At 42.5% G+C, this 25,405-nt stretch overlaps 1 protein-coding gene across 1 annotated transcript in view; it reads right to left on the bottom strand.

The window, feature by feature from the left end:
• Nucleotides 1-25,405, bottom strand: part of MYO3A (myosin IIIA) — a 187,696-nt gene that overhangs the window by 121,895 nt on the left and 40,396 nt on the right. Inside the window, exons 3-4 of the mRNA XM_024208648.1 lie at nt 12,302-12,406; nt 10,502-10,601 (exon numbers count right to left, since the gene is read on the bottom strand). Of these exons, the coding sequence (XP_024064416.1) occupies nt 10,502-10,601; nt 12,302-12,406 (205 nt within the window). The remainder of the gene's footprint in view (nt 1-10,501; nt 10,602-12,301; nt 12,407-25,405) is intronic.

Raw genomic sequence — 25,405 nt, 5'->3', positions numbered from 1 at the left:
GGAGGAGTTGCCGAGCCTGCCCTGCGCCAGCTATCCTGAGGAACCCATGGTGCTGGACCCACCTGAGGACACCACCCCAACCCAGGTACCTCAAGAGGGGGAGTTTGGAAGTAGCCCGGGGGCATACAACCCTAGTCTGGCTGCAGCACTGCCAGAGCCTATGTCAGTGTGTTGCGGCCAAGATCCCCACTAATGCAGCAGCAGGTCTTCTGCCACTTCTAGGGTCCCGGGCTGGGACACAGTGGAGTGGGAGGGCCTGCGTCCCCCCTGCCACCCACCTCGCGGCTGGCAGTCTCCCCCTCTCCCAGGCCCTTTGGAACCTAGGGCCTGGGCCTACTCTTATATACTGTTACTGCTCAGCCCCTGCCTGAGGGCCTGAGCACCTGACTCACCAGTGCCCCGCCCTGACCTAGGGCCTGGGCTTACTGTGTCATTTCTACCTTCACAAAGGCCGCAGAGGAGGACTCCCACGGCCGGACTAATTCCCCGCAAGAACTATTCCCAAGTTTAGTGAGTCGGTGTGGTTCCCCACTGCCCCGGAGAGAGACGAGCCTCGGCTAAGCTCTCTACAGCAAGGGAATACAACAAACAGATGGAGGGAGCACAAGGTGACAGTGAGACAATTACTATTAGCATAATAAGCACCAGTCAGAGCACAGCAGCTGCATAACCATTGTCAAGTGTTTTGTAATCATCACAGCATAGGTGGGTATTAAGGAGACATTTAAAGGAGAATAATAACATAGTTGCTTTGCAGATCTTTGCACAGAACTCCTCCCATGCATAAGGGATGGCATGGGTGAAAGAGTGAAGGTGCTTCTTGGGAAGTTTTACTAATTGGCTATAAAGGCTGGCATCACTATGACAGGGTTGATGGCTCTATACCATGTAAAAGATGACAAGAGGGTGGGGTTAAGTCATAAGAGTCTTAAAAGCAGTTTGTGCTTGATGTGATGGAAAAGGGGGAGCCAGGGGAAGAGGGGAAAGGCGCAATGCAGTTGAAATGATGAGCCAGGAAGATGATTTTTGCAGCAGCATTTTAACTCTTTTTTTTTAAAAACTAAAACAGTTTTATGGTTCAGGATTCTAGATCTAGGTATGCTGGAGAAAAGGGATCATGAGGAATGTGGGAATAGGAGGAGAAAGATGTAGGGAGAGCATCCATGCTCATTTTAAAACAATCTATGATAGAGCTGCAACATTTCAGCTGTCTGATGGTGCAACCGAAGGCAAGCCCCCCCCCACCCCCCAAACCCAGCATAAGAGCCAGAATTAGAACCCAGGAGTTCCAGAATGCTAGTCCTGAATAATGAACACACACAGGAGGGTCTCATAAAACTATTATGAATGTAACCACCTGTAAACCAAGAGCTTAGAAAGGACCCGGCCTGAAAGGGGTTTAAAAAAAATCTCATTACACAAAAGTTAATTAATGCATGGAACAGATTGTCAGAGGCAGAAACAGTGAGGGAACATAGGCAAACCTGAGTTACAAAGCTCTTCCAGGAAGAACATGCTTTCCAGGGTACAAATACTGAACATAAAGCTGGAGGGTCCTACGCAGGTTGTATGACTCCAAATCACTCCAAAAATGAAAGGTTAGTATTTAAAAAGGATGAATATAGGAATTATAGGGCTTAGATGGATCTCACTGGAAAAGATCAAGGCATGTTTCATAAAATGTATAGGCCAGATTGAAGATACAGGCAGATTTGCCACCATAGAAATAATTCTAGAACTGTAAGAAGACCCCTGGTGAGCAGAAACAATGACCCCCCCAAAAAACAAAAACAAAACAAAAAAAACCCCACCTAAAAACCAAAACCACAAGCTAAACAAGTCTTACACATTTTAAAACCATTCATAAAGGGGCACCCAGGTGCTTTTGCTACATAGTTCTTGTGTTGATTTACTTCGGAGTACTGAAGGTGACAGAGATATTTTAGATGACTCTTTGTAATTCTGTTTTAATAGGCAACAAATTCTTTTTACATAAGCCCAGAGAAGTAAAGTTATTCAAAGTTCAGACTGAAAATCCTTTGGGCTAAATTCAGACATGAATCTAAACTGGACCAATCTAACCTATGGGGGCTGCTCTAACTTATGGTAGCTGGCTATGATCCCTAAATGATCATATGCCGGTGAGCACAGCTAGTGTGCAGCATGTGGTGGCCGGCCCCTGTCCCTGCCCTCATATGTCCCCTGCTCCAGGGCTGAATGGATGAGTGGCACAGGAACTAACAATGCCCACTCTGTGCCCTGCCAGGTGCCTGAGCACCCCCATATTGGGGAATTCTTTTGCTGGCCAGATCCAGCTATTTTCCAGCCTATTTTGTCTAACATACTTTACAGTACATGACATTAGATTACTGCACTATGCATTATATAACATTTATGGTACCCCATGGCATCTAAATGTGAATTAATAGGGAAAGGTTGTTCAATGATTGTGACTGGACTAGGACAGTAACTATGATCCTGGTCTATAAAAAGAGTTCTCCCCTTCGGAAACTGCAGATGCTTTTATGGGGCTTATATTCAAAGCAGCTTGACAAGCTCTTTACTGAGGAAGCTTTAACTTTGAAGTTCTTTGCTTTTATTGGCTTCTGTTAGAACCTCTCTATTAAATGTCATTTAAAAGTAACACATGAATGTCATGTTATCTGGAATGGAGAAATGACAACACAATTATACCCTGTTCTTGATCTGAATCAGTGAAGCAGACAACTTTATTATGGATGCATGCTAGAATGACTAACGCAAATACTAAGCCTTACTATGACTCACTGCTGAGAATAAGCTGAGGGCAGAGGGATAATTCTTTTTATTTTTGAATACTTTAAAATGAAATCATTTTAATTAATGATTACATTTTGTAGAACGATTCAGACAGAGTTTACAGCTAATGTAGGACAATAAAATTTGAGAATGCAATAGGGTAAAATGGCTTCAGAATAATATGTTTTCTACTACTGTTTGGAAAACTTCTGGAGATCATTTTTGGCTAGATTTTCAGTGTCAATGAGACATGCAAATCAGAAACAACATATCAATGATCAGATTGTCTTTTCCCAAAGCGACTTTGGTCCTGAACCTGAAATCCTCACTAAGGCAAATGGAGATTTATCCAAGGACTGAAAAATGACTTCAGGGTTGGCCTTATTAAGAACATAAGAATGGCCATACTGGGTCAGACAATTGGTCCATCTAGCCCAGTATCCTGTCTTCCGACAGTGGCCAATGCCAGACGATTCAGACGGAATGGACAGAATAGGGCAATTATCAAGTGATCTCTCCTGTCTTGCAGTCCCAGCTTCTGGCAGTCAGAGGTTTAAGGACACCCAGAGCATGGGGTTGTGTTCCTGACCATCTTGGCTAATAGCCATTGATGGATCTATCTTCCATGAATGATCTAATTCTTTTTTAAACCCAGTTATACTTTTGGCCTTCACAACATCCCCTGGCAATATGTTCCACAGGTTGACTGTGAGGTGTGTGAAGAAGTACTTCCTTACGCTTTTTAAAATATTCTGCCTATTAATTTCATTGGATGATCCTTAGTTCTTGTGTTAGAAAAAGGTTATCTACCCCTATACCTATTCACTTGCTCCAAGCCATTAATGATTTTATAGACCTCTTTCATATCCCCTCTTAGTCATCTCTTTTCTAAGATGAACAGTCCCAATCTTTTTAATCCCTCTTCATATGGAAGTTGTTCCATAGCACTAATAATTTTTGTTGTCCTTCTCTGTACTTTTCCCAATCCTACTATATCTTTTTTTAAGATGGAGTGCCAGAACTGCACACGGTACTTAAGGTGTAGTCATGCCATGGATTTTTGTAGTGGTATTATGATATTTTCTGCCTTATTGTCTATCCTTTTCCTAACATTGTTAGCTTATTTGACTGCCACTGCACATTGAACAGATGTTTTCAGAGAACTATCCACAATCTGCTCCAAGATCTCTTTCTTGAGTGGTAACAGCTGACTTAAACCCCATCATTTACTCTGTATAGTTGAGATTATGTTTTCCAATGTTCATTACTCTGCATTTATCAACTTTGAATTTCATTTGCCATTTTGTTGCCCAGTCAGCCAGTTTTGTGAGTTCCCTTTGTAACTCTTCACAGTCAGCTTTGGATGCAACTATCTTGAATAATTTTCTATTGTCTGCAAACTTTGCCTTCTCACTGTCTATCCCCTTTTCCAGACCATTTGTGGATATGTTGAACAGCACTGGTCCCAGTTCACATCCTTTGGGAACCCCACCATTTACCTCTCTGCACTGTGAAAACTGACCATTTATTCCTACCCTTTGTTTCCTATCTTTTAACCATTTACCAGTCCATGAGAGGACCTTCCCTCTTATCCCATGACTGTTGACTTTGCTTAAAAGCCTTTGGTGAGGAACCTGGTCAAAGGCTTTCTGAACATCCAAGTACACTATATCCACTGGATCACTCTTGTTCACATGCTTGTTGTCACCCTCCAAGAATTCTAATATATTGATGAAGCATGATTTCCCTTTAGAAAAGTCATGTTGACTCTTCCCCACGATATTCTGTTCATCTGTTTGATAATTCTGTTCTTTACTATAGTTTCAACCAATTTGTGTGGTTCTGAAGTTAGGCTTATGGGCCTGTATTTGACAGGATCGCCTCTGGAGCCTTTAAAAAAAATTGGTTTTATTTTATCTACCCTCCAGTCACCTGGTACAGAGGCTGATTTAAATGATAGGTTACATGCCACAGTTAGTTGTTCTGCAATTTCATATTTGAGTTCCTTCAGAAATCTTGGGTGAATATTATCAGGTCCTGGTGACTTATTACTGTTTAATTTATCAATTTGTTCCAAAACCTCCTCTAATGACACCTCAATCTGGGACAGTTCCTCAGATTTGTCACCTAAAAAGAATGGCTCAGGTGTGGAAGTCTCCCTCAATCCTCTGCAGTGAAGACCGATGCAAACAGTACATCTAGCTTCTCTGCGATGGCCATGTCTTCCCTGAGTGCTCCTTTATCCCTTCCATCATCCCGTGGCCCCACTGATTGTTTGGCTGGCTTCCTGCTCCTTATGTACTTAAAAACTAACAGCAAAAATATTTTTGTATCTTTTAATAGTTACTCTTCAAATTATTTTTGGCCTGCCTCATTATACTTTAACACTTGACTTGTCAGAGTTTATGCTGCTTCCTATTTTTCTCAGTAGGATTTGACATCCAATTTTTAAAGGATGCATTTTTGTCTCTAACAGCCTCTTTTACTCTGTTTAGAAATGGTGGCATTGTTATTGGTCCTCATGGGGTGTGTGTTTTATTTGGGATATACATTTACTTTGCACCTCTGTTGTGGTGTTTTTAAAAGTTTCCATGCAGCTTACAGACATTTCACTCTTGTGACTATTCCTTTTCATTTCCATTTAACTAGTATTGGCAGAGGAACAAGCTGAAGTGTTTAGTCCAGTCTTATCATTCTGGTCTTATTATAAGGGGACTAGTGGGGGATCAGCATATTGGAAGTCAGTCTACTTCTTTTAGGTGCCTAAACATGGATTAATTTTAAGCACTCAGTTTTTAAAATTTGGCCTGTATTTCTGGATACAAAAGAGGTGTGAATATCACCCAACAAACTATGACAACTAGCACATCCATATATCCCTAGCTTTCGTAAAACTATGCTAATAGTTTACTACTTCTGATAAAAATGTTAATAAAGCTCAAGCCTTTAATGCAAGAAGCAATATAGTGTCAATGAGTTACAAACGTCAAAGGAATTACTATGTACCCTTCCTACAAACAAAAAAAGCCAGTCCAGTCAATGTATACGTTAATTTAGTACTACCTAAAATGTCTTCAATCTCACTGATGGTAAAAAGAGATTAAATCTAACAATGCATTACCAAAGAAAGATATTCTCTCACACAACATTCTATATAAAGAAACATATTTTTACCAGGTTAGAGATAGGTTGCAAGACAACTAATTTACAATTCAAAGTAATATAAGACAATTTTGAAGTATCAACAAAGTTTAGATATGCATGGCTCTTTACTTTGGTTGTTTCAGTCATTTGAAGAACAGAATAATTACTTTCTTATTTTGAAAAAAAATCATTGTCTTATTACATTTTTAAAATTAGAGTTGAGCTAGCTAAGGATATCTGCAACTTCTAATTCTGCTAGGAAGAAAGATTCACATATTAATCAAAGTAATGTCAATTTCAAATATTTCCCCTCAATTTCTCACTGATGAGTCACAGTCAGGATAAGTCTTTGGTTTAGTCATGCTAACATTCATCCATCATAAACCTGTCTGCTTCCTATATTCTAAATCAAACACAGGGTATTATTGTAATCATTCTGAATGCAAGCCCAGATGACATTCTCATGAAACTTTTAACTATAAAGTTACTACAGGTCTGTCGCATATTACGCGCATTTAACATGCGCGATTTCAACTTTATGCGGTCGGCAAAAACAAAAAACAAAACAAACAAAAAAAGAGAAAAACAACAGTTTTAATACTATACCTGTAGTGCGGGCAATTTCGCCCGCTATTGAACTCAATGGGGTTTTGGCTATACGCGGTTTTTGCTTTACGCGCTAACCGTGAAATGGAACCCCCGCGTAAGATGAGACAGACCTGTACTTAGGAATTGCTTTAAAAAAAATTTCATCAGGAAAATACCTTTCTTTTTTCTTTTTTAAGTGCAATGTACAAAATTAAGACAAATGTTTTACCATTACAGTTAACACGTGCCATTTGCATTGAAATACAAAGCTATTTCAGGAATACGCAGGTCATAACTCAGCCACTAGTCAGTGCTACCCATGTCCCACTGCTCTGAGGCAAACCTTTCTTGCAATAAATATTATATATTAGACTCAGAACAGTTTTATAAGTTTCCCTCCATCTATTTGCTATGGAGATGTACAATAGTTGGACTGTATTGCCTTCTCTCCATATCTTCCACTTGGAACCCAATTCGTCCACAGCAGAGGTTTAAGAGAATTTCCACTATGCGATTATGTGTCCTCCGGCATATCTAGATATTACGGTGATTAGACATTTTTGATACTTGGGCTGAGAGAACTGAGAGGTTTAGGAACATAGCAATTGCCATAGTATATCAGATCTGAGATATATAGTCCAGTATCAGCTACTTCATAGTCTAATTACACATTGTGTAAAAATTTGCCTCCACCTGATGGCATGGGGGCATGTCCTTCAATAAGAAACAGTGTTATAACAAGGTTGATTAATGTACCTTCCTAGACAATGGAATACTACATATTTTTTCATGGATGTGCACAGTTTGTTTTTCTGGAAACAGCAGCTCATACTAAGAAATATCTAGTCTATAAGCAGCAGGTTTTGGCAACCCTGGGGAAGTGTAGGCCCTTGTGCCCCTGTTAAATTCAGATTAACAACCCAATTGTCCAATCTTTAGCATATTGGTGAAACAACCTTATTTTCACAAAAAAATTAAATTGAATTCAGTAGGACTATTCACAAGTGCTTGTCAATGTCAGTAGGTGCTCCACAAAAACCAGGTGTAAGTAAAATTATACTATATGGATGAATGTGTGGATTTTTGTTGCACATGGAGGTGTAACAATGTATTGTCAGTTCTTCTAGACAGATTTTAATGACAAAGAGCCAGTTTTTTTAAAAGGTATTTAGGCACCTAAAGATGAAGATAGGTGCCTGCTGGAATTGACAGATTTCAATGAGAGTTTGGCATCTCATCGCTTTAGAAAATCCCATTATACATGTTGCTGTGATAATATTCTGAGATTATGTACATATTAACTTGCCTTGCTATAAGCAATATGTTAAGCAAAAATAACAAAATATTTAACCAATTCTAGAAAAGATCACAGTCTAGCAATCTGATTAGTTGGATATCCCTAATATATTCACTAGAAAATATACTCATCTCATAAGATATACCTATTCGTAGCTATGCAAAAAGAGGAAGGCTGGTCCAGTGGTTAGGGTGCTAGCCTGGATCTCAGGAAAGCCAGGTTCAATCCTCTACTCTTCCACAGACTTCCTATGCAACTCATTTAGTCTGTCTCAAACTCAAAGGTCAGAAGGGACTATCGTGTTCATCTAGTTTGACCTCTGGCATATTGCAGGCCACAGAACCTCATCCACCCACTCCTGTAACAGACCCCTAACTCTGGCTGAGTTACTGAAGACCTCAAATCTTGATTTAAAGACTTCAAGTTACAGAGAATCCATCATTTACACTAGTTTAAACCTGCAAGTGACTCATGCCCCATGCTTCAGAGGAAGGCGAAACCCCCCCAAAGTCTCTGCCATTCTGACCTGGGGGGAAAACTCCTTCCCGACCCCAAATATGGCATCAGTTAGACTCTGAGCATGTGGGCAAGACCCACCAGGCAGATACCTGGGAAAGAATTCTCTGTAGTAACTCAGAGCCCTCCCCATCTAGTGTCCCATCTCCAGCAGTTGGGGATTTTTGCTACTGGCAGTTGCCAATGGGCAGGGCCGGCTCCAAGCACCAGCGCAGCAAGCAGGTGCTTGGGGCAGCCAACGGAAAGGGGCGGAATGTCCAGCTCTTCGGCGGCAATTCGGCGGCGGGTCCCTCAGTCCCTCTTGGAGGGAAGGACCTGCCGCCGAATTGCCGCTGAAGAATGAAGTGGCGGCGGTAGAGCTGCCGCCGAAGTGCCGCCAATCGCGGCTGCTTTTTTTTTTTTCCCCTCCGCTTGGGGCGGCAAAAACGCTGGAGCTGGCCCTGCCAATGAGTCACATGCCATCGTAGGCAGTCCCATCATACCATCCCCTCCATAAACTTATCAAGTTCAGTCTTGAAGCCAGTTAGGTTTTTTGCCCCCCATTGCTCCCCTTGGAAGGTTGTTCCAGAACTTCACGCCTCTGATGGTCTGTGCTTGAGTCTCCCATCTTTAATACTGGATTAATAGTACATTCCTACCAGACAGGGTTATTGCTAGTGTAAATACATCATAGATTGTGAGATGCTCAGATGCTAGGGTAACAGGTGCCAGAAAAGTACCCATGTACACAAATGGCATATGCAAATTACAATATACACCAGAATAAGTGATGCTTCTCGAAAGGCAGCACTAATGCTCAAAAGAACAAATTTCGGATGACAGTACAGCATTATGTACTACAAATTTCAGGAGTACAAAAGGCACAAAGTAAAGAAAAGCCACTTCTGCTATTAAAGACCAATTAACTTGTTAATGTTTAGCAGTTATTGTTTGTGACGCCTACTAACACAGAGCTATTTAAGAAAAAAACTATGTTCTAACTCGAAGAAAGTGTAACTTAGGCTATTATATAATCATATAAGTAATTCAGAATGATAATGTGCTCTTCTTTGGAATTATGTTCCATAATGTCTTTCACAGGCTCATCTCTCAATCACTGGTTTTCTCTGCCTGTTTACGTAACCAGACAAAGAGCCTCATGGGAAGCTCATGGAGAGATTGTTCCCTCACCAACCTGGTGCACCAGGGGACTCCAGAGTCTGCACCATCCTTCAGGAAAGTCATTTGCTTCTCTCCCTCCTTCCCCCCCTCTCCTTACCTGCCCATGTGGCCTGCATTAATCTACAGGCTGATGCAGAGAGGCAACTGGGCCCCGGATCCCCTTTCTCCCTACTCCTCCATGCCTTGGGCAGAGGGTGCAGTTCCTATGTTCCCTTGAGCACAAGGACTTCAATTGTGACAGGCTCTGACACAGGCCTAACAAGGGGTGGGAAGATTCCTTGCTTTTTGATTTAATTCTGTGCAGCCAGACAGGATAATATCACACAGGTAAGCTGAGATCACAGTTTTATATACACATATATACACACATACAGAACTCCCTCATTGTCCACACTGATAAATTTCATTCACTAGAAGTGGGATAAATGTTGACTACCATAAATCTAATTCTGCATTCTGTTCAAATGAAATGAACCTTTCATTAAGAAATGGGAGAATATCATTCAGGGCTTCATCCAGCTCCTATTGAAATCAATGGCTAAACTCATTGGGCTGGATTCTCTGGGAGAAACTCCCTTATTCTCCACAATATCCTTTAGTTTTACACCCCTATGACATACAGCATTAAAGTTGTGTATCCCTTACTTCTTTGAACTAGCATGAGGTCATTCCAGACCCCATGTACTAACTACAATCTAAATCATACTAACTGGCTTTGTCCCACCTGCCATGAAGGCATGTGGGGTCCATGAGCAATAGACTAACTCCTAATGCTTAGATAATCTAAACACTGTTAGTAAAATAGTTGCCAAGACCATAGTTAGGGATATTCTCTATCCATGAATAATTTGTTTTCCTTTATATTATCTAATTTCAAACCAGTTAAGTTGATTTTTTTTAAACAAAGTAGTCCAAATCTAAATCAAAACATTGTCAGCTGTTCTTAATTGTTAACTTTTACACCTCTCCCCCCTCATGTTTTAAAGTTACAACTTTGTCTGTAAAAACATCACATACCAAAATCGACAAGTTTAACTCCTCCTTCAGTGGTCAATAGGATATTATTTCCTTTTACATCACGGTGGATGGTTTTGTTTTCATGCAAATGCTGAAGCCCCTGAAAAATAAGTTATAAATCCATTAACATTATGAGTATTTCATTTGCAGATTGAAAATTGAAATTATTCTATATATTAACTTTACTGATATTTTTGTGGTATGCTTTTTCTATCTTTCTAAACTTAGTTTCAAAATGAGAATAGCCGCCAAGTTCAAGAATGAACTACCATTTGTTTGCCAATAGATGGGCACTTACAAAGTCAGTGTATTTTGATTTTGATTTCTACTTCTCATAGCATTTTTGGTACAGCCCCCCTAGAAATTCTATTCTTATTCAAAGAACACTGAGTCAACTATCAACCAACTATGTGGGATAAATGGACTTTTTAGTGACTTTTTTTTCTGGTAGACAAGTTGTATGATGACAGAAGTAAAGAAGCATTATTAATCTTGGTTATATATTGGACCATTAAAACAGAAAGACAAAGAAAGGTTCTAAGCTGTAATAATAGTTCCAGTGGAGAAACTCAAACTCTAATTAAATAGCAAGGATAAAGAAAGATACTTTGTCTTGATTAGCTATAGTGATTTTTCTTTTGAGAGAGATTTGTTGTAAATTATTTTATTACAAAGTAGATGCTATCCCACAACATGAGACACAGAACAGTATTTTTGGTATGTTGCACTAGAATCAGGTCAGAAATGGTTTCCCCATCCCATGAACATTTTTGAGATATCAACAACAACAACAAAATCTCTCCCCCCAGTTTGTGGGGAAAGTCAATCTAGAAAATTTTGGCAAACTGAAAATCTGACCTGAACAAAAAAAGAAAACATTTTGTTTTGATGATTTTGAAATGCTTTGTTTCAATTTCAATCATTTTTCCTTTTTTTATTACATATTTTTACTATAATTATGTTAAATTTCAAAATAAGTCATTTCAAACTGGAAATCCAAACTTCTTTGTTTGAAAAATGTTGAAACAAAACGTTTTGACAATTTCAAAGTATTTTTCTCCCAAGATTTTTTTTTAAGTTGAAAAATTTGTGAAAACCAACCCTTTCCGAAAAAGAAATTCATTTTCAACAAATCAGCATTTTCCAGTGGAAAAAATGTTTCATTAAAATAATCCCTGACCTGTTGTACATTGCAGTCATGTCTCCAAAAGAAAAACAATTTAGATGCAAAGCTGTATTTATTTAATGCAACGAGGGAGAAGTAATCAATGCCTGAAATAAATGTTCGCCCTTTTGATACCGATGAACTGAACTGCTACTTTACCTGGTAGTATTCAAAAACAAGTTTACAACTTAATCTTAACTTTATTTCATTAAACACTAGTGTAATATAGGAAGAAACATCATGCTTCTAAAATGGAATATATATTCATTTGTTGAAAAAAAATTAAGGACTTGTCTACATTGCCCCACAGTTTGGACTACAGGGATATGAATAGAAGCGCCCACCAAAGTGCAGTAACACCCCGCGTGTGCATGTTGAGGGTACAAACTCAAAGGTTCCTAGTTCGTGTTAAATAGCACTCTTCAAACAGGATTTACCGAAATGTGAACTAGGAACCTTTAAGTTTGCACCCTCAGCTTCCACACAGGTGAATTACAGCACAGCTGTAATTTGATGCACACTGCTATCTGAACCCCTGCAGAATCCAAACTGTGGGACAGTGTAGACATAGCCTGAGATACTCTTTGAATAAACTATCAATTGGACTGGCCATTCATTGACTGTTTTTATCTTACCATAAGTGCTTCATGTAAAATATAAGCAATTACAAGTTCGTCCATCCTTTCACCTCTCTTCAAAAATCCTTTCACCAGATCAGTCACAGATCCTCCATTGCATAGCTATAAAAGATCAAATTGCATTAAGATACACAATGGAAATTAAAGGAGAGAAGTAATCATATCGGTTTTAGTTTTCAGTAGATTCCATTTTCATACCTACACATGATCCCACTAAGCTGATAACCTAGCAATGAAAATTATTTAGTGCTCATAATATCTACTCAAACAATTGTTTTTACATTTTATACCCAACATTGTTCCCTCTTTCTACATCTGTCTCCTCTCTTCCTACAAATACACGTACAACATCTTCTCTCTCTAATTTTTTATGTAGATGTCAACTTTCTTCTGAAGCTAAAATTACTGTCATGCTTTTAAAGAGATATTTTGTGGAGACATTTTGATAGCTCCTAATGCTCATCAAATGCAAGTGTATCAGTGCTACAGATAATTATGGCTTGGATTCTCATGTCTCCTTCAGTACACTTGGCACCACATACACTGCAAAATGGACTTAAGACAGCTGGAGACAGCCAGTGGAGAATTTCCCCTGTACAGAGAAATTTACTGTTGTAGCTGCCATCTACATCAGCTGTCTCCCCAGATACTGATACAGGAAGGGGAAGCAGCACGTACGGGGCATACTGGGGGGATTATTGGGGGACAGTGGAATGCAGCTCTTCAATGCCTGAATTTCCACTGACATAAGATTCCTCAGGGACATTACTAAGTAACATATGCCTTAGAGATGCAGGGGAGCTGCTACCTTGCACCAGGACCAAGTGGCTCTGGTTTAGGGTGCCATAACTAGCTCCCAACAGCCCCTCTACTACACTGTATCTAAAGTGCCATTTGGACATCAACAATCAGTCTTTATATTTCTCAGACCCTGGAACTAGAAGACTTAATCTACTTTTCAAAATGTAGGTCTTCTAGTGACTTAGTGTAATGCACAATACGAGCTGATTGATTGAGGCTACAATATTTCACATGTTCACTTTAGTCACTTAAAACTCTTCATTGGGATAAATCCATGATGTAATTTTCATAATCCAGTCTGCCTGCAGCTATTATGTACATAGGAAGATTGAGTCAGTACTGTAAGCACTTTTAAAACATTCACAATGATGTCAAACTTGCATGTACATTATCTCTTCCAAAAAGTAGAATACTCTGATAAAACAATGGACTATGTTGTAGGCATTATGCAGTATAGGTTCAGTAGTTTCCCATAATAAAGTGTAAAACTGTAAGATTACATGAACATAACATACAGTAGTAATTCCATTTGACTATAGATCCTGTAGCCTATTCAAATCAAGTACATTGGTTTTCAATAAAACCTTTCGACTCAAGAATTGCAGATGTCAGATACAAAAAGAACAGGAGTACTTGTGGCACCTTAGCGACTAACAAATTTATTTGAGCGTATGCTTTCGTGGGCTACAGCCCACTTCATCAGATGCATAGAATGGAACACACAGAAAGAAGATATTTATACATACAGAGAACATGAAAAGGTGGAAGTAGCCATACCAACTGTAAGAGGCCAATCAATTGAGATGAACTATCATCAGCAGGAGAAAAAAATTTTTTTGAAGCGATAATCGAGATGACCCATAGAAGGCGTGAGGATACTTAATATGGGGAAATAGATTCAATTAGTGTAATGACCCAACCATTCCCAGTCTCTGTTTAAACCTAAGTTAATTGTATCTAATTTGCATATTTATTCAAGTTCAGCAGTCTCTCTTTGGAGTCGGTTTTTGAAGTTTTTTGGTTGCAAAATTGCCACCTTCAAGTCTGTCACTGAGTAGTTAGAGAGGTTGAAGTGTTCTCCCACTGGTTTTTGAATGTTATGATTCCTGATGTCAGATTTGTGTCCATTTATTCTTTTGTTCCATTCTATGCATCTGATGAAGTGGGCTGTAGCCCACGAAAGCTTATGCTCAAATAAATTTGTTAGTCTCTAACGTGCCACAAGTACTCCTGTTCTTTTTGCGGATACAGACTAACACGGCTGCTACTCTAATATATCTTTTTTGAGATGGGGCGACCACATCGGCACACAGTATTCGAGATGTGGGCGTACCATGGATTTATATAGAGGCAATATGATATTTCAAAAGGTTCTTTTCTAAAGCATATTTTTTCTTCTGCTTAACACAACTATGACCTCGTACCCCCATGTTCTTTCCACCCTGATCTTCTATTCCTTGCTCATCATTTTATCTATCTCTATATCCTCTATGCCAGGGGTCCCCAACGTGGTGCCCGCGGGTGCCATGGCGCCCGCCGGGGCATCTAAGTGCGCCCGCGTACTGGCCGGCAGATGAGCATCTGCTGAAATGCCGCCGAATTTCAGCGGCGATGCCTCTGGATGATGCCGCTTGTCGGCGGCATTTCGGCAGATGCTCGTCCGCCGCCACGGTCCTCCATGGCTCATTGTCTGGTGCTCGCCAGACTAAAAGGTTGGGGACCACTGCTCTATGCACTGAATTCCCTCCCACTCCCCAGATACCAGGGCAACAACCCTTTCCTCAAATCCCTCCGAGAGACCTACTTTTGTTAGGAATCAGCCCCCAAAACAAATGAACAGAATTGAAAGTTTGAGGAAAGTTACCTAAGCGACTCTTCCTCAGGGCCTCACACTATCTACTTTCTATGCTCGTCCTAGACTAAGCTTTTCATAGCATGGGTTGTTAATTGTCTTGCACAGTCGCAAGCACGCTGTCAATATTTGGCAGACAAGAGTAATCCAATCATGATGCAACTCAGGCAGCATAGTCTAGAAGCAGGAATCAGGTAAGGGCCACTATCTTTGAGCTGTTGCTGTCTACAGACTGTTCTTGCTTAATTAGCTCCCACCTCTCCTGACATAGTGAGCAGCTCTCAAAGGGCTCTTTCTAAAAAGTGGGGAGAGGTCCCCTCAGGAGTCCTAAGGTGACCAGCCCAATACTGGACTGCTGTGCACCATTATCACGATTTCTGTAATTGTGTTCCAGCTGTCCTTTAGACCAGCATTCCAAGCAGGCCACTGCCAGCCTTTGTCCACTAACCCAAACTACAAAACTGCAAGTGCCCTTTGGCTAAGAGAGGTTATTGAACCAGGGCCGGCTCTGGCTTTTTTGCCGCCCCAGGCAAAAAAGCCTCCCGCTGACCCCACCCCCCACGTGGTAGGGGAGGGCGGCGAGCCCCGCCGGGGCTCCGCTCTCCCCGGCGGCCAGAGGCTGCGCCGGGGGGAGGGTGGAGAGCCCCACCGGGGCTCCGCTCTCCCCGGCGGCCAGAGCGCCGGGGGAGGGTGGCGAGCCCAGTCGCGGCCCCGCTCTCGGGCCGGAGCGCCGCGCCGCGCCGCCCCCCTCCAGGTGCCGCCCCAAGCACCAGCTTGGTGGGCTGGTGCCTGGAGCTGGCCCTGTATTGAACAGGTTTTTTTTTAACATGGAATTTTAGTGCTTCTGCGCATAGGGATTGGCACTTTGCTCCCCCTTGTCTGTTGATATAAAACATGCAGGCGACGTTGTCCATCATTACTCTTATGGTCTTTTGTCTGAGTATTGGTAGATAGTATAGGTATGCATTGCAGACTGCATGTAATTCCAGGAAGTTGACATGCAATGCGGACTCCAGTGGGGACCACTTGCCCTGCACCGTGTGGGTCTGTAGATGAGCTCCCCAACCAAGTAGGGAGGCGTTGGTCATCAGTATCAAGGACAGTGGTGGTTGGAGGAAGGGAATTCCCATGCAGACATTTTGGGGTTGTTTACACCAGTCTAATGAGTCTTTGACCTTGAGTGGTAATGAGAGAAGTTTTTTTCAGGCTGTGCCTGTGCGGCACATACAGTGTTCGTAGCCATCCCTGGAGGCAGATGAATGTGGCTGCTGCCATATGACTAAGCAACTGTAAGACAAGTTCTGGTGGAGATCTCTGGGCTGGTTCTCATGGTGGAGATGAGACTGATTATTGCAGAAAGTCTGTGAGCCGGGAGGAGGCTCTGTCAGGCCCCAATAAACTCCAGACATTGGACTGCTGTCAGTGTCGATTTTTGCATGTTTATCTGGAGGCTGAGTTTCGAGAAAAGGTCCATTGTTGTTCTTACAGCTTCGAACATGTTGACTCTGGACAGAGCCTTGAGGAGGCAGTTGTCTAGATATGGGAATATTATAATCTTGTCTGCAGAGGTACGCCACCACCACTGCATAGACTTTGGAAAACACTCTGGGCCAAAAGGTCGTACCTTGTACTGGTAATGATCAGACCTCAGGACAAATCTGAGGAATTGCCTGTGGAAAGGGTATATGGTGATATGGAAATACGTGTCTTTGAGATCAAGGGCCGATAGGGTGACCAGATGTCCCGATTTTATAGGGACAGTCCCGATATTTGGGGATTTTTCTCATATAGGTGCCTATTATCCCCCACCCCATCCCAATTTTTCACACTTTCTATCTGGTCACCTTAAGGGCCGAGAACCAGTCCCTTGTTTCACTGCGGGGTGTAATGGGGTGGTCACCCCATTCCAGTTTGGAAGGGGTTAAAAACAGCCCTGGGAAAGGGCTGCCCCGGGGAGCCAATCATGAGCGGGCTTGAGGCAGCCAATCAGGGCCCGGCAGGGCCAGTATAAGAAGGGCACCTGGGGAAAAGGAAGTGAGTCTTGCTCCAGCAGTGGAGCAAGAAGGACCTGGCTGCTTGGGAGAGCAAGCAGGGTACCTGAGGCAGAGCAGGGCTGGAGAAGGGTAGGCAGAGCTGAGGAGCTCTGGCCTGGTGAGTACCCAGGCTGAGGCCTTGCTAAAGGCAAGGGGAGGTACTAGGGCTACAAGGAGGCATCTGGCCAAGAAAAGGCAGCAGGTCCAACCCCCTTGCTAGTGATGAGTGGCCATTTCAGATTGCAGTTTGCCCCTGAGAGAAGGGGCTAGATGACAACTGGCAGTAGCTACTGAGGCAAGGTGGGTATAGGGGGGTTGGGGTTCTAAACTAAACAAACTACTTTGAGTGTGTCAGCACCAACCAAGCCCCCAGCACTGACATGGCACTCGGTGCCATCTACTGGTTGTTCAACAGAACACACTCCACCTTCGGCACCAGCAATATCCACAATCTCTGCACAACCACTGATACCAATGAGGCAGTCGGTGCCGATTTCGAGATCCCTGAAGTGTCCTTCTCGGTCCTGAGGGACAGTGTTCCCTTATGTGGCCTTGTCCACTTAGGGCCCTTGGACCTCTCCATAGCACTGGTACGGAGGTGCCCAGATGGTTATAGGAGCTCGGTCTTGCCCCTGAAGATGTTGAAGCTACTGACCTCGCAGGGGATGCCTTTTTTTGAGGCAGCTCCTTGGTGGGTGAGTTTGGGGCCTGTTTCTTCTAATCTGGGCAGGAGAGCGTAGATTTTCTCTTAGTAGTGAATGGCATGTAAGAGTCAGCCAATGACCATGATGATGTTGAACACCGTGGAGGAGAGGTATCAGGGTCAGGCTCTGAGACTGCTCACAGTGAGCTCTCCATTAGTAAAAGTTTTAGTCTCAATTCACTGTCCTTTCTGAAACAAGCGTTCAGTTTGAGGCAGTGGGTGCACTTTTGTGATACATGCCTGTCACCCAAACAGAGTATGCACCGTGAATGACTGTCGCTCACGGGGATGGCCTCATGACAGGAGAGGCACCTCTTAAAGCTGGGTGATCCATGTATAACTCCAAGTAGGGAGAACTTCCCAGTAGGGAAGTGTGTAGAAAAGGAAGCCTGCACTAATCTAATTATGGACGGCACCCTTTTGGATTAGAGCTATTTCACAGGTAAAAGCCTAGCTTTGGCATCCTCTTACCAGAATTATTTGTTTGGAATTTTAGCTTCAGTTGAGCTAATTGGAATGTTTGCATGACAAGAAATCATGAAGGCAACAGAGCGAACTGAAAAAAGGGAAGATCTTTGATAACAGTCAAGTATCCATAGAAGTGAGGCAATGCGAATTATCAGTCTGTTACAAGGTGGCCCATTGTGAAGTCTCATGGCCAGACAGTTAATTAGCTCATGTCACTATTGTACAGTGTTCTTCTGTAAAAGCTTATTGGAATTTTTGTTGAAAGCTATTATGGTTTAAATGGAAAAAAGAAATGTTTGAAGATATGAAGAGAAACATACTGTAGAAGCTAAAGGCATGATCCTGCATGGTGCTGAGTGCTCTCAACCCCCACTGACCTCAGAGGATCTAGCCCTCTATGCATTAGTCTTGCCTGCTAGAGCTAGGGTTGCCAACTTTCTAATCGCAGAAAACCGAACACCCTTGGCCCGCCCCCTTCACTGAGGATCCGCCCCTTCCCCGAGGACCCACCCCTGCCTAGCCCCTTCTGAGGCCCCACCCGTCTCCCTCTGTCACGTGATCTCCCCCACCCTCACTCACTTGCTCATTTTCACCAGGCTGGGGCAGGGGCTTGGGGTGCAGTAGGGAGCTCAGTGCTGGAGCAGAGGGGTTTGGAGTGTGAGAGGGGGCTCCAGGCTGAGGCGGGGGTTGGGGTGTGGGAGGGGGTACAGGCTCGGGGCTGGGGTAGAAATGAAGGGTTCAGGGTACAGAAGGGGGCTCTGGGCTGGGGTAGGAGGTTGGGGTGCAGGAGGGGGTGAGGGCTCTGGCTAAGGTTGCAGGCTCTGGGGTGGGGCTGGGGATGAGGAGTTTGGGGTGCAGGAAGGGGCTCTGGGTTGGGACCGAGAGGTTCAGAGTTTGGGAGGGGGCTCTGGGCTGGGGCAGGGAGTTGGGGTGTGGGAGGGGGTGAGGGCTCTGGTGGGGGAGCAGGCTCTGGGGTGGGGTCAGTGATGAGGGGTTTGGTGTGTAAGAAGAGCTGCAGGGTGCGGATTCCGGGAGGGAGTCTGGGTGTGGGAGGCGGCTCAGGGTGGGGGTTTGGAGTGTGGGCTCCGGGCGGCGCTTAACTCAGGCAGCTCCCAAGGAGAGGCTGGCATGTCCCTCCAGCTCCTAGGGGGAGGTGCAGCCAGGCCACTCTGCACACTACTGCTGCCGACAGGTGCCACCGCCACCCCCACTCCCATTGGCCATGGTTCCCGGCCAATGGGAGCTACGGAGCCAGTGCTCGAGGTGGGGACAGTGTGTGGAGCCCCATGGCTGCCCCTAAGCCTAGGAGCTGGAGGGATATGCTGACTGCTTCCTGGGAGCCTCCAGGTTCCCTTTTTGACAGGGTGTTCCAGTCAAAAACCGGACACCCAGAAACCCTAAGTGAAGTGGGAACTGGTCTCTCCAATAAGGAAACAGCAATTAAAGCCCCTTGTTCCAGGGGAAAAGGTGCGGGGGGGGGGAGCATGGATTTTCCTACACCAGCTTCAACAAGCTGGTAATCATGGGGGGAAAGTGAGAGGGAAGAAAGAGTAGCTGTTGCTGTCTCAATTTCCCAACTCATGTAAGAGAAAAATGTAGATAGAACTGGTTTTCAGTGGATGGTGTCCTCCCTATGGCTGATTTGTCTGAGTTTTCTGCCTCTCAGAATAAGGTACAAATTGGACTGAAAGGAAGGGGCTTGGGGGAGTTCTCCACTGCCCCCCTTCCCCCCCCCTCCCCCAGTCACCTACTGGGTGGACAGGGAAGGAATATACAGAAGAATGAAGCATAACTGAGCTGCTGGTGTGCAGAGCTGTCTTATGCAATAGATTTATAAAATAGCATTTGATTCCAACACGTGAAATGTCAATTTAAATTGCAAGCACATCAAAGTCTTCCAGCTTATCTTGTATGCTTTACTCATCATTCATCTGACACAGATGACATTTCTATGCACCTGACTATTAGCAAGACATACATATTGTTCTCAAGCCAGATAACCGAGGATTTAACATTAGCTTTGTCTATGAAAATTCAGAGTACCTGAAAGTTTAATAGATTAAACAGATAATATTCCTGCATTAATTCACCCAACTGCTTGAGATTTGTGCTCCGGAACTGAACTGTCAGGTAATATCAAGTAATATCCCTAAGCTCATCAAGATGCCATCATCCTATTTCAATGGCTTTGTTGCTGAATACTTGAGCAAACACATTTATTATCTTGATCAACTATAAAGCTTATATGATCTTGAAAAATTGGTTTGGCACTTCATTTACAGGGGACATATGTGTTACAAGGACACAGATTGTGGGCAAGTAGCCTTCACACTGTCCTGACTTATCACAACATTATCATGCACCAGAGTGATGAAACCAGCCCAGTCGCTAATCTCTGGTTTCCTTGCCCTTATAGTTGGTCAAGAATCAAAGCTATGTTTCTCTCTTTCATTGTGCTCAATATGCAGCATATCAGTATCTTCAGCCCCTTCATTGGCCCTACCTTCTTTCCAGCACTGAATTTGGTAAAACTGAAGGACCCTGTGTTGGTGCTACTTTGTTTTCAGCTGTGTCCCTGGGATATACTGACTGTGGTTCACGATGAACTCCAGTTCCATTGGTAGTGTGCCATTTTCTTACTACTAACGGTCTCATTGATAAATATCATCCCAGTTATAGTAGCAAATATTGACCATGAATACCTTTAGGTTTAACTCCTTGCCAAGACTCACAGTAACTTTTGCAGACAGAGCTGTGTCAGCCCTTTCAATTTGCCACGGCAGTTCAATGTGCAGATGGATTCAATAGTGCCAACTGTAGCCCCCAAATAACACCTTCCTTCTCCCAGGAAGTGACTGCAGACTACTTCCCTGAAGCCCCCTTTCTGCTCCCAGCTTCCTGTTTCTATAAACCCAGCCCAGCTTGTTCATCCTCACCTGGGCTCCCTCGTTATTTAGTCAGTGGATTGCTTAAGCCACCTGATTCTCCTCAGCTGTGTCTGGTTAATTGGCCACTTTCTTAGGGTACATTTACCCCTTCAGGCAAATGTGGGGTGAACACCACATCACAGCATCTTTCCTCAAATTTGATTTAGTTCTGATGGTCTGAGGCAATGATGCATGAAGGAACACTTCTAATGATCTTGTTTCATTCGGGCAACCAGGCCTTGCAGTTCTTTGTTGCACTGTTTGCATTTTGCATGCATGCCTGTCTTACCCACAGGTAGAGGAACTTCATTAAAATATTCCCAAACTGGGTCTCTTTTACAGCCTGCTGCCATTATAGGTTTTCCCTTCTAGTGAGAGAATGGTATGGTAGATCTCAAATCAATGAAGGCTACACTCAGAAAGACCTCAAGACTTCTGGAATATGCTGCTCAAACAGTTTCACTTTTGTTTCTACTGCCTGTCCCTCCCTTCTCACATTTATCTCCAGACTTCTTCTCCATGTCCAGATCTATTCCACCCCCAACAATCTTCTATTCACTGAACTTTTTGAAACTTTGCAAATTTGTGTACACAGAATCAATCCCTTACCTCTCTGAAAGTGCAAAGGGACAGTAGGGTTGAGATCTGTTATTTCTCACCTCTATATATTATTTATTTAAAAACATTTTTGCTGTTAACAAGCATGTTATCTCTGGAGACACAAATCCACAGTTTGAGAACTGCAAAACTAAGCATCTCTGATGGTATCTTCTAGATTGAGCACTGAGTCCGATTGGGTAGATAGAAAGATTAACCTAAATAATCTATACAGAAGCCCGTGGAACCCCATAAGATTGGGTCCATAATCCATGAACTATTGGGACTCATTTACAAAACTTTTTTTAAACATTACATAAATATGTTGTCTCATACTATAGAATTAGAATTTATAATCCCTATTCCATGATGAGATATCTTTGAGCTATAATGTATCTTAATTAAAACTATCTTTCCTCAAAAAGCATTTTATCAAAAAAATCCGGTTTTTTTTAAATCATTGATTTTTATCCACCCTGATAAATAATAAAATATGAATGACATCCCATAATGGAGTTTGCATAAATGAAAACTAACACTGATGCACCTAGAAATTTGAGCACCTTTCATCATAACGTGGACAGATAGATTAGTGGGATTTTATAATGTCTAAAAATGAACCACAACAAATCTAAACCCTCTACAGTGATGTCCTTCAAAGTACATCAAAAACCTATTTCAGAGGTCATCAGATAGTTCAAGGTACTTAAACATTTAGATAGTAACAGATAATTCATTTGCTATAAACAGTGATACAATATAAATGACATCACATTATTGTTCAGACAGATGATCATAAAATAACTGTCTACAAATGACACCTACTCCACCTACAGCTTCACCATTAGCAGATTCTACATCTAGAAATAAATTTGGAGACAAACAGCCTTTTATAGATGCTTTCTTTCAAAGCATCAAGGCCTATGTATAAATCCATTTCAGAATGACGGCAGAAATGTTTTAAATTTATTGCACATTTCCAATCCAGCAGACTTGCTAATAAACTATACAACATTTGGCTTCAAACCAAAACTAATCTACAGATGTACATGTAGAACCTTTCTGGTATTCATACACTCTCCCAACTCTGCTTGGATCTTAATTTCCTTTAAAATAAAATCATTCATAAAGTCAAAGTACTGTACTAATACTGAGTAGGTGAGGGACCTTTATTTTTTCTCCTCTGCCAACAGGGCTCTCACCTTTAAAGACATCAAACACAATATTTATCAGCAATCAACAATCAGATCTTCAACGTAGAAGCTTCAATTTACACCAGCTGAGGATCTGTTCCCAAGAATCAAAGTTCCTGTCAAAAGTGAAGTTTCTAAAATCTACTGCCAAAGTGCTGGTACTGTTCAAAAATAAAAGTTGCAAAATTGTTTTATGAAAAAAAAAAAAAAGTATTTTCCCCCCACTCATTTCATTCTCAGAAACAGCTAAGCTATATGTGCTGAAACATTCTGGGGGAAAATGGTCTCCCAGACTAAGAACAAAAGAACCACTTATCACCCTGAAAGATAAATGATTGAAGAAGTTTTAAGCAACTAAAACTGACTTTAGAATAGAAAAACAAGAGGCATTGATACACCTATAATCTACCACATACACAGAAGGATATCCATATAATAAATTGCAGAGCTATAAGATAAATACTCTTAGCATCTGCCTTTGACTGCCTTATCTGCTTTCTGCCCAGTAATCCATTCCCTGGAATTTATTCACCCCTTGAAAATAACTTCAAATATTTGCCTTTAAAAACATATCAGTCTGCCATAGAGCTATTTCCGCCTTTCTTTCCCTCTATTAGAGACTGGACCATGGACAGTCAGGCCTAATGGGTGGAGCAAGAGCCAGGAAGCAGATCCAAACCAATGTCAGGAGTCAGAGCCAGAACCAGGAACTAATAGCAAAGCCAAGGGTCAGAGCTGGGATCAGGAAACAGGGTCAGGATGAGGAAGCCAGAACCAGGAGCAAGGTGAGGAAGCAGGAACTGGCAAGAGCCGGGAGAACAAGGCAGAAACAGAACTAGTAGCAGGACTGGGACAATGTGAGGAATAGTAGACACAGGAAGGATGAGAGCTGCAGGCATGAACATATTGAGCAGCCACAGAGCTACTGCTGCTGCTGGGCTTAAAAGCCAGCCAGCTGCCCTGACCAATCAAGTGGTCTAGTCAATCAGGTAGCCTCTTGCAGGCCAGTTGTGCTTGTTGGGTTGCTAGGAGACTGATTCTGCTAAAGGCCGTCACACCTGTCCAAAATGTGGATTTTTTTTCTGAAATTACAACAGCTCAAAATGCCAGCACAGGCAAGGTTCAGCTTTGGGCCATTAACAGCTTTTCTAGGCATAAAGATGTCACAGCTTCAAAATCTGAGATCCTGTGACCCTGCAGTACTAGATATGGGATATTTATCACCTCAGAAAGGGGAATTTCTCAGCTTTGCAATGCGGCCCAGCACTCATTTCCACTTTGGAAAGGCACCAAGACATCCAACCTTAGCCTCATGACATTATGATGTAGAAATAAGCTATTGTAGGTCATGTTTAGGGGGTTTGGAAGTGTGTTAATTTTTTCCCTTTCTTGCTGAATCTTGCACAGTTGTACTAAAAATAACTAAGGCACTTGCCTTTACAGGCATGGGGGAAGGATAATCCCAATACAATTTTTAAAAACTCTCTACATTTATAAATTAGTTTTTCCTTTTAACGTATGTGGCATAAACAAAATAAATAATGATGTGGCACAACAGCTGTATTGACACTCATTTTGGATATGCCCAGGGAAAACTCATTCTGATAAAAAAATTATACAACATTATCACATAATCTGTATTATTTATGTATTAGTAAATGTAACCCCTTTGGGGTTTACAGAGCATGGCTCCTTTAAATCTTTCATAGAATCATAGATGATTTGTCCTGAGGGGAGGAAGTGCTGCTTTTTCCAGGAAGTGGAAATGGTGTGGAGAGAGGGGGAGAGACAGAGTGTGGGTGTCTGGAGCTCCAGACAGAAGGGCTGCAAGTGAAGCAGCCGAGAACCTGCCCAAAGCCTGGGAGGGACCAAGCGGCCAACCGGGGACACCCCAGGAAAGGAGCCAGGAAAAGGTTCAGAGAAGGGCAACTAAAATTATTAGGGGTTTGGAGAGGGTCCCATATGAGGAGAGATTAAAGAGGCTAGGACTTTTCAGCTTGGAAAAGAGGAGACTAAGGAGGGATATGATAGAGGTATATAAAATTATGAGTGATGTGGAGAAAGTAGATAAGGAAAAGTTATTTACTTATTCCCATAATACAAGAACTAGGGGTCACCAAATGAAATTAATAGGCAGCAGGTTTAAAACAAATAAAAGGAAGTTCTTCTTCACACAGCGCACAGTCAACTTGTGGAACTCCTTACCTGAGGAGGTTGTGAAGGCTAGGACTATAACAGTGTTTAAAAGAGAACTGGATAAATTCATGGAGGTTAAGTCCATTAATGGCTATTAGCCACGATGGGTAAAGAATGGTGTCCCTAGACTCTGTTTGTCAGAGGGTGGAGATGGATGGCAGGAGAGAGATCACTTGATCATTACCTGTTAGGTTCACTCCCTCTGGGACACCCGGCATTGGCCACTGTCGGTACACGGGATACTGGGCTAGATGGACCTTTGGTCTGACCCAGTATGGCCGTTCTTATGAGCACTGTGTCAGGGAGGAATCACTCAAGAAGGACAAAACAG

Source organism: Terrapene carolina, unplaced genomic scaffold (assembly GCF_002925995.2).
Source record: "Terrapene carolina triunguis isolate 2854851 unplaced genomic scaffold, T_m_triunguis-2.0 Scaffold84, whole genome shotgun sequence".
In the NCBI taxonomy this organism is placed as follows: domain Eukaryota; kingdom Metazoa; phylum Chordata; order Testudines; family Emydidae; genus Terrapene; species Terrapene triunguis.
This window is presented reverse-complemented; position numbering and strand designations above follow the sequence as displayed.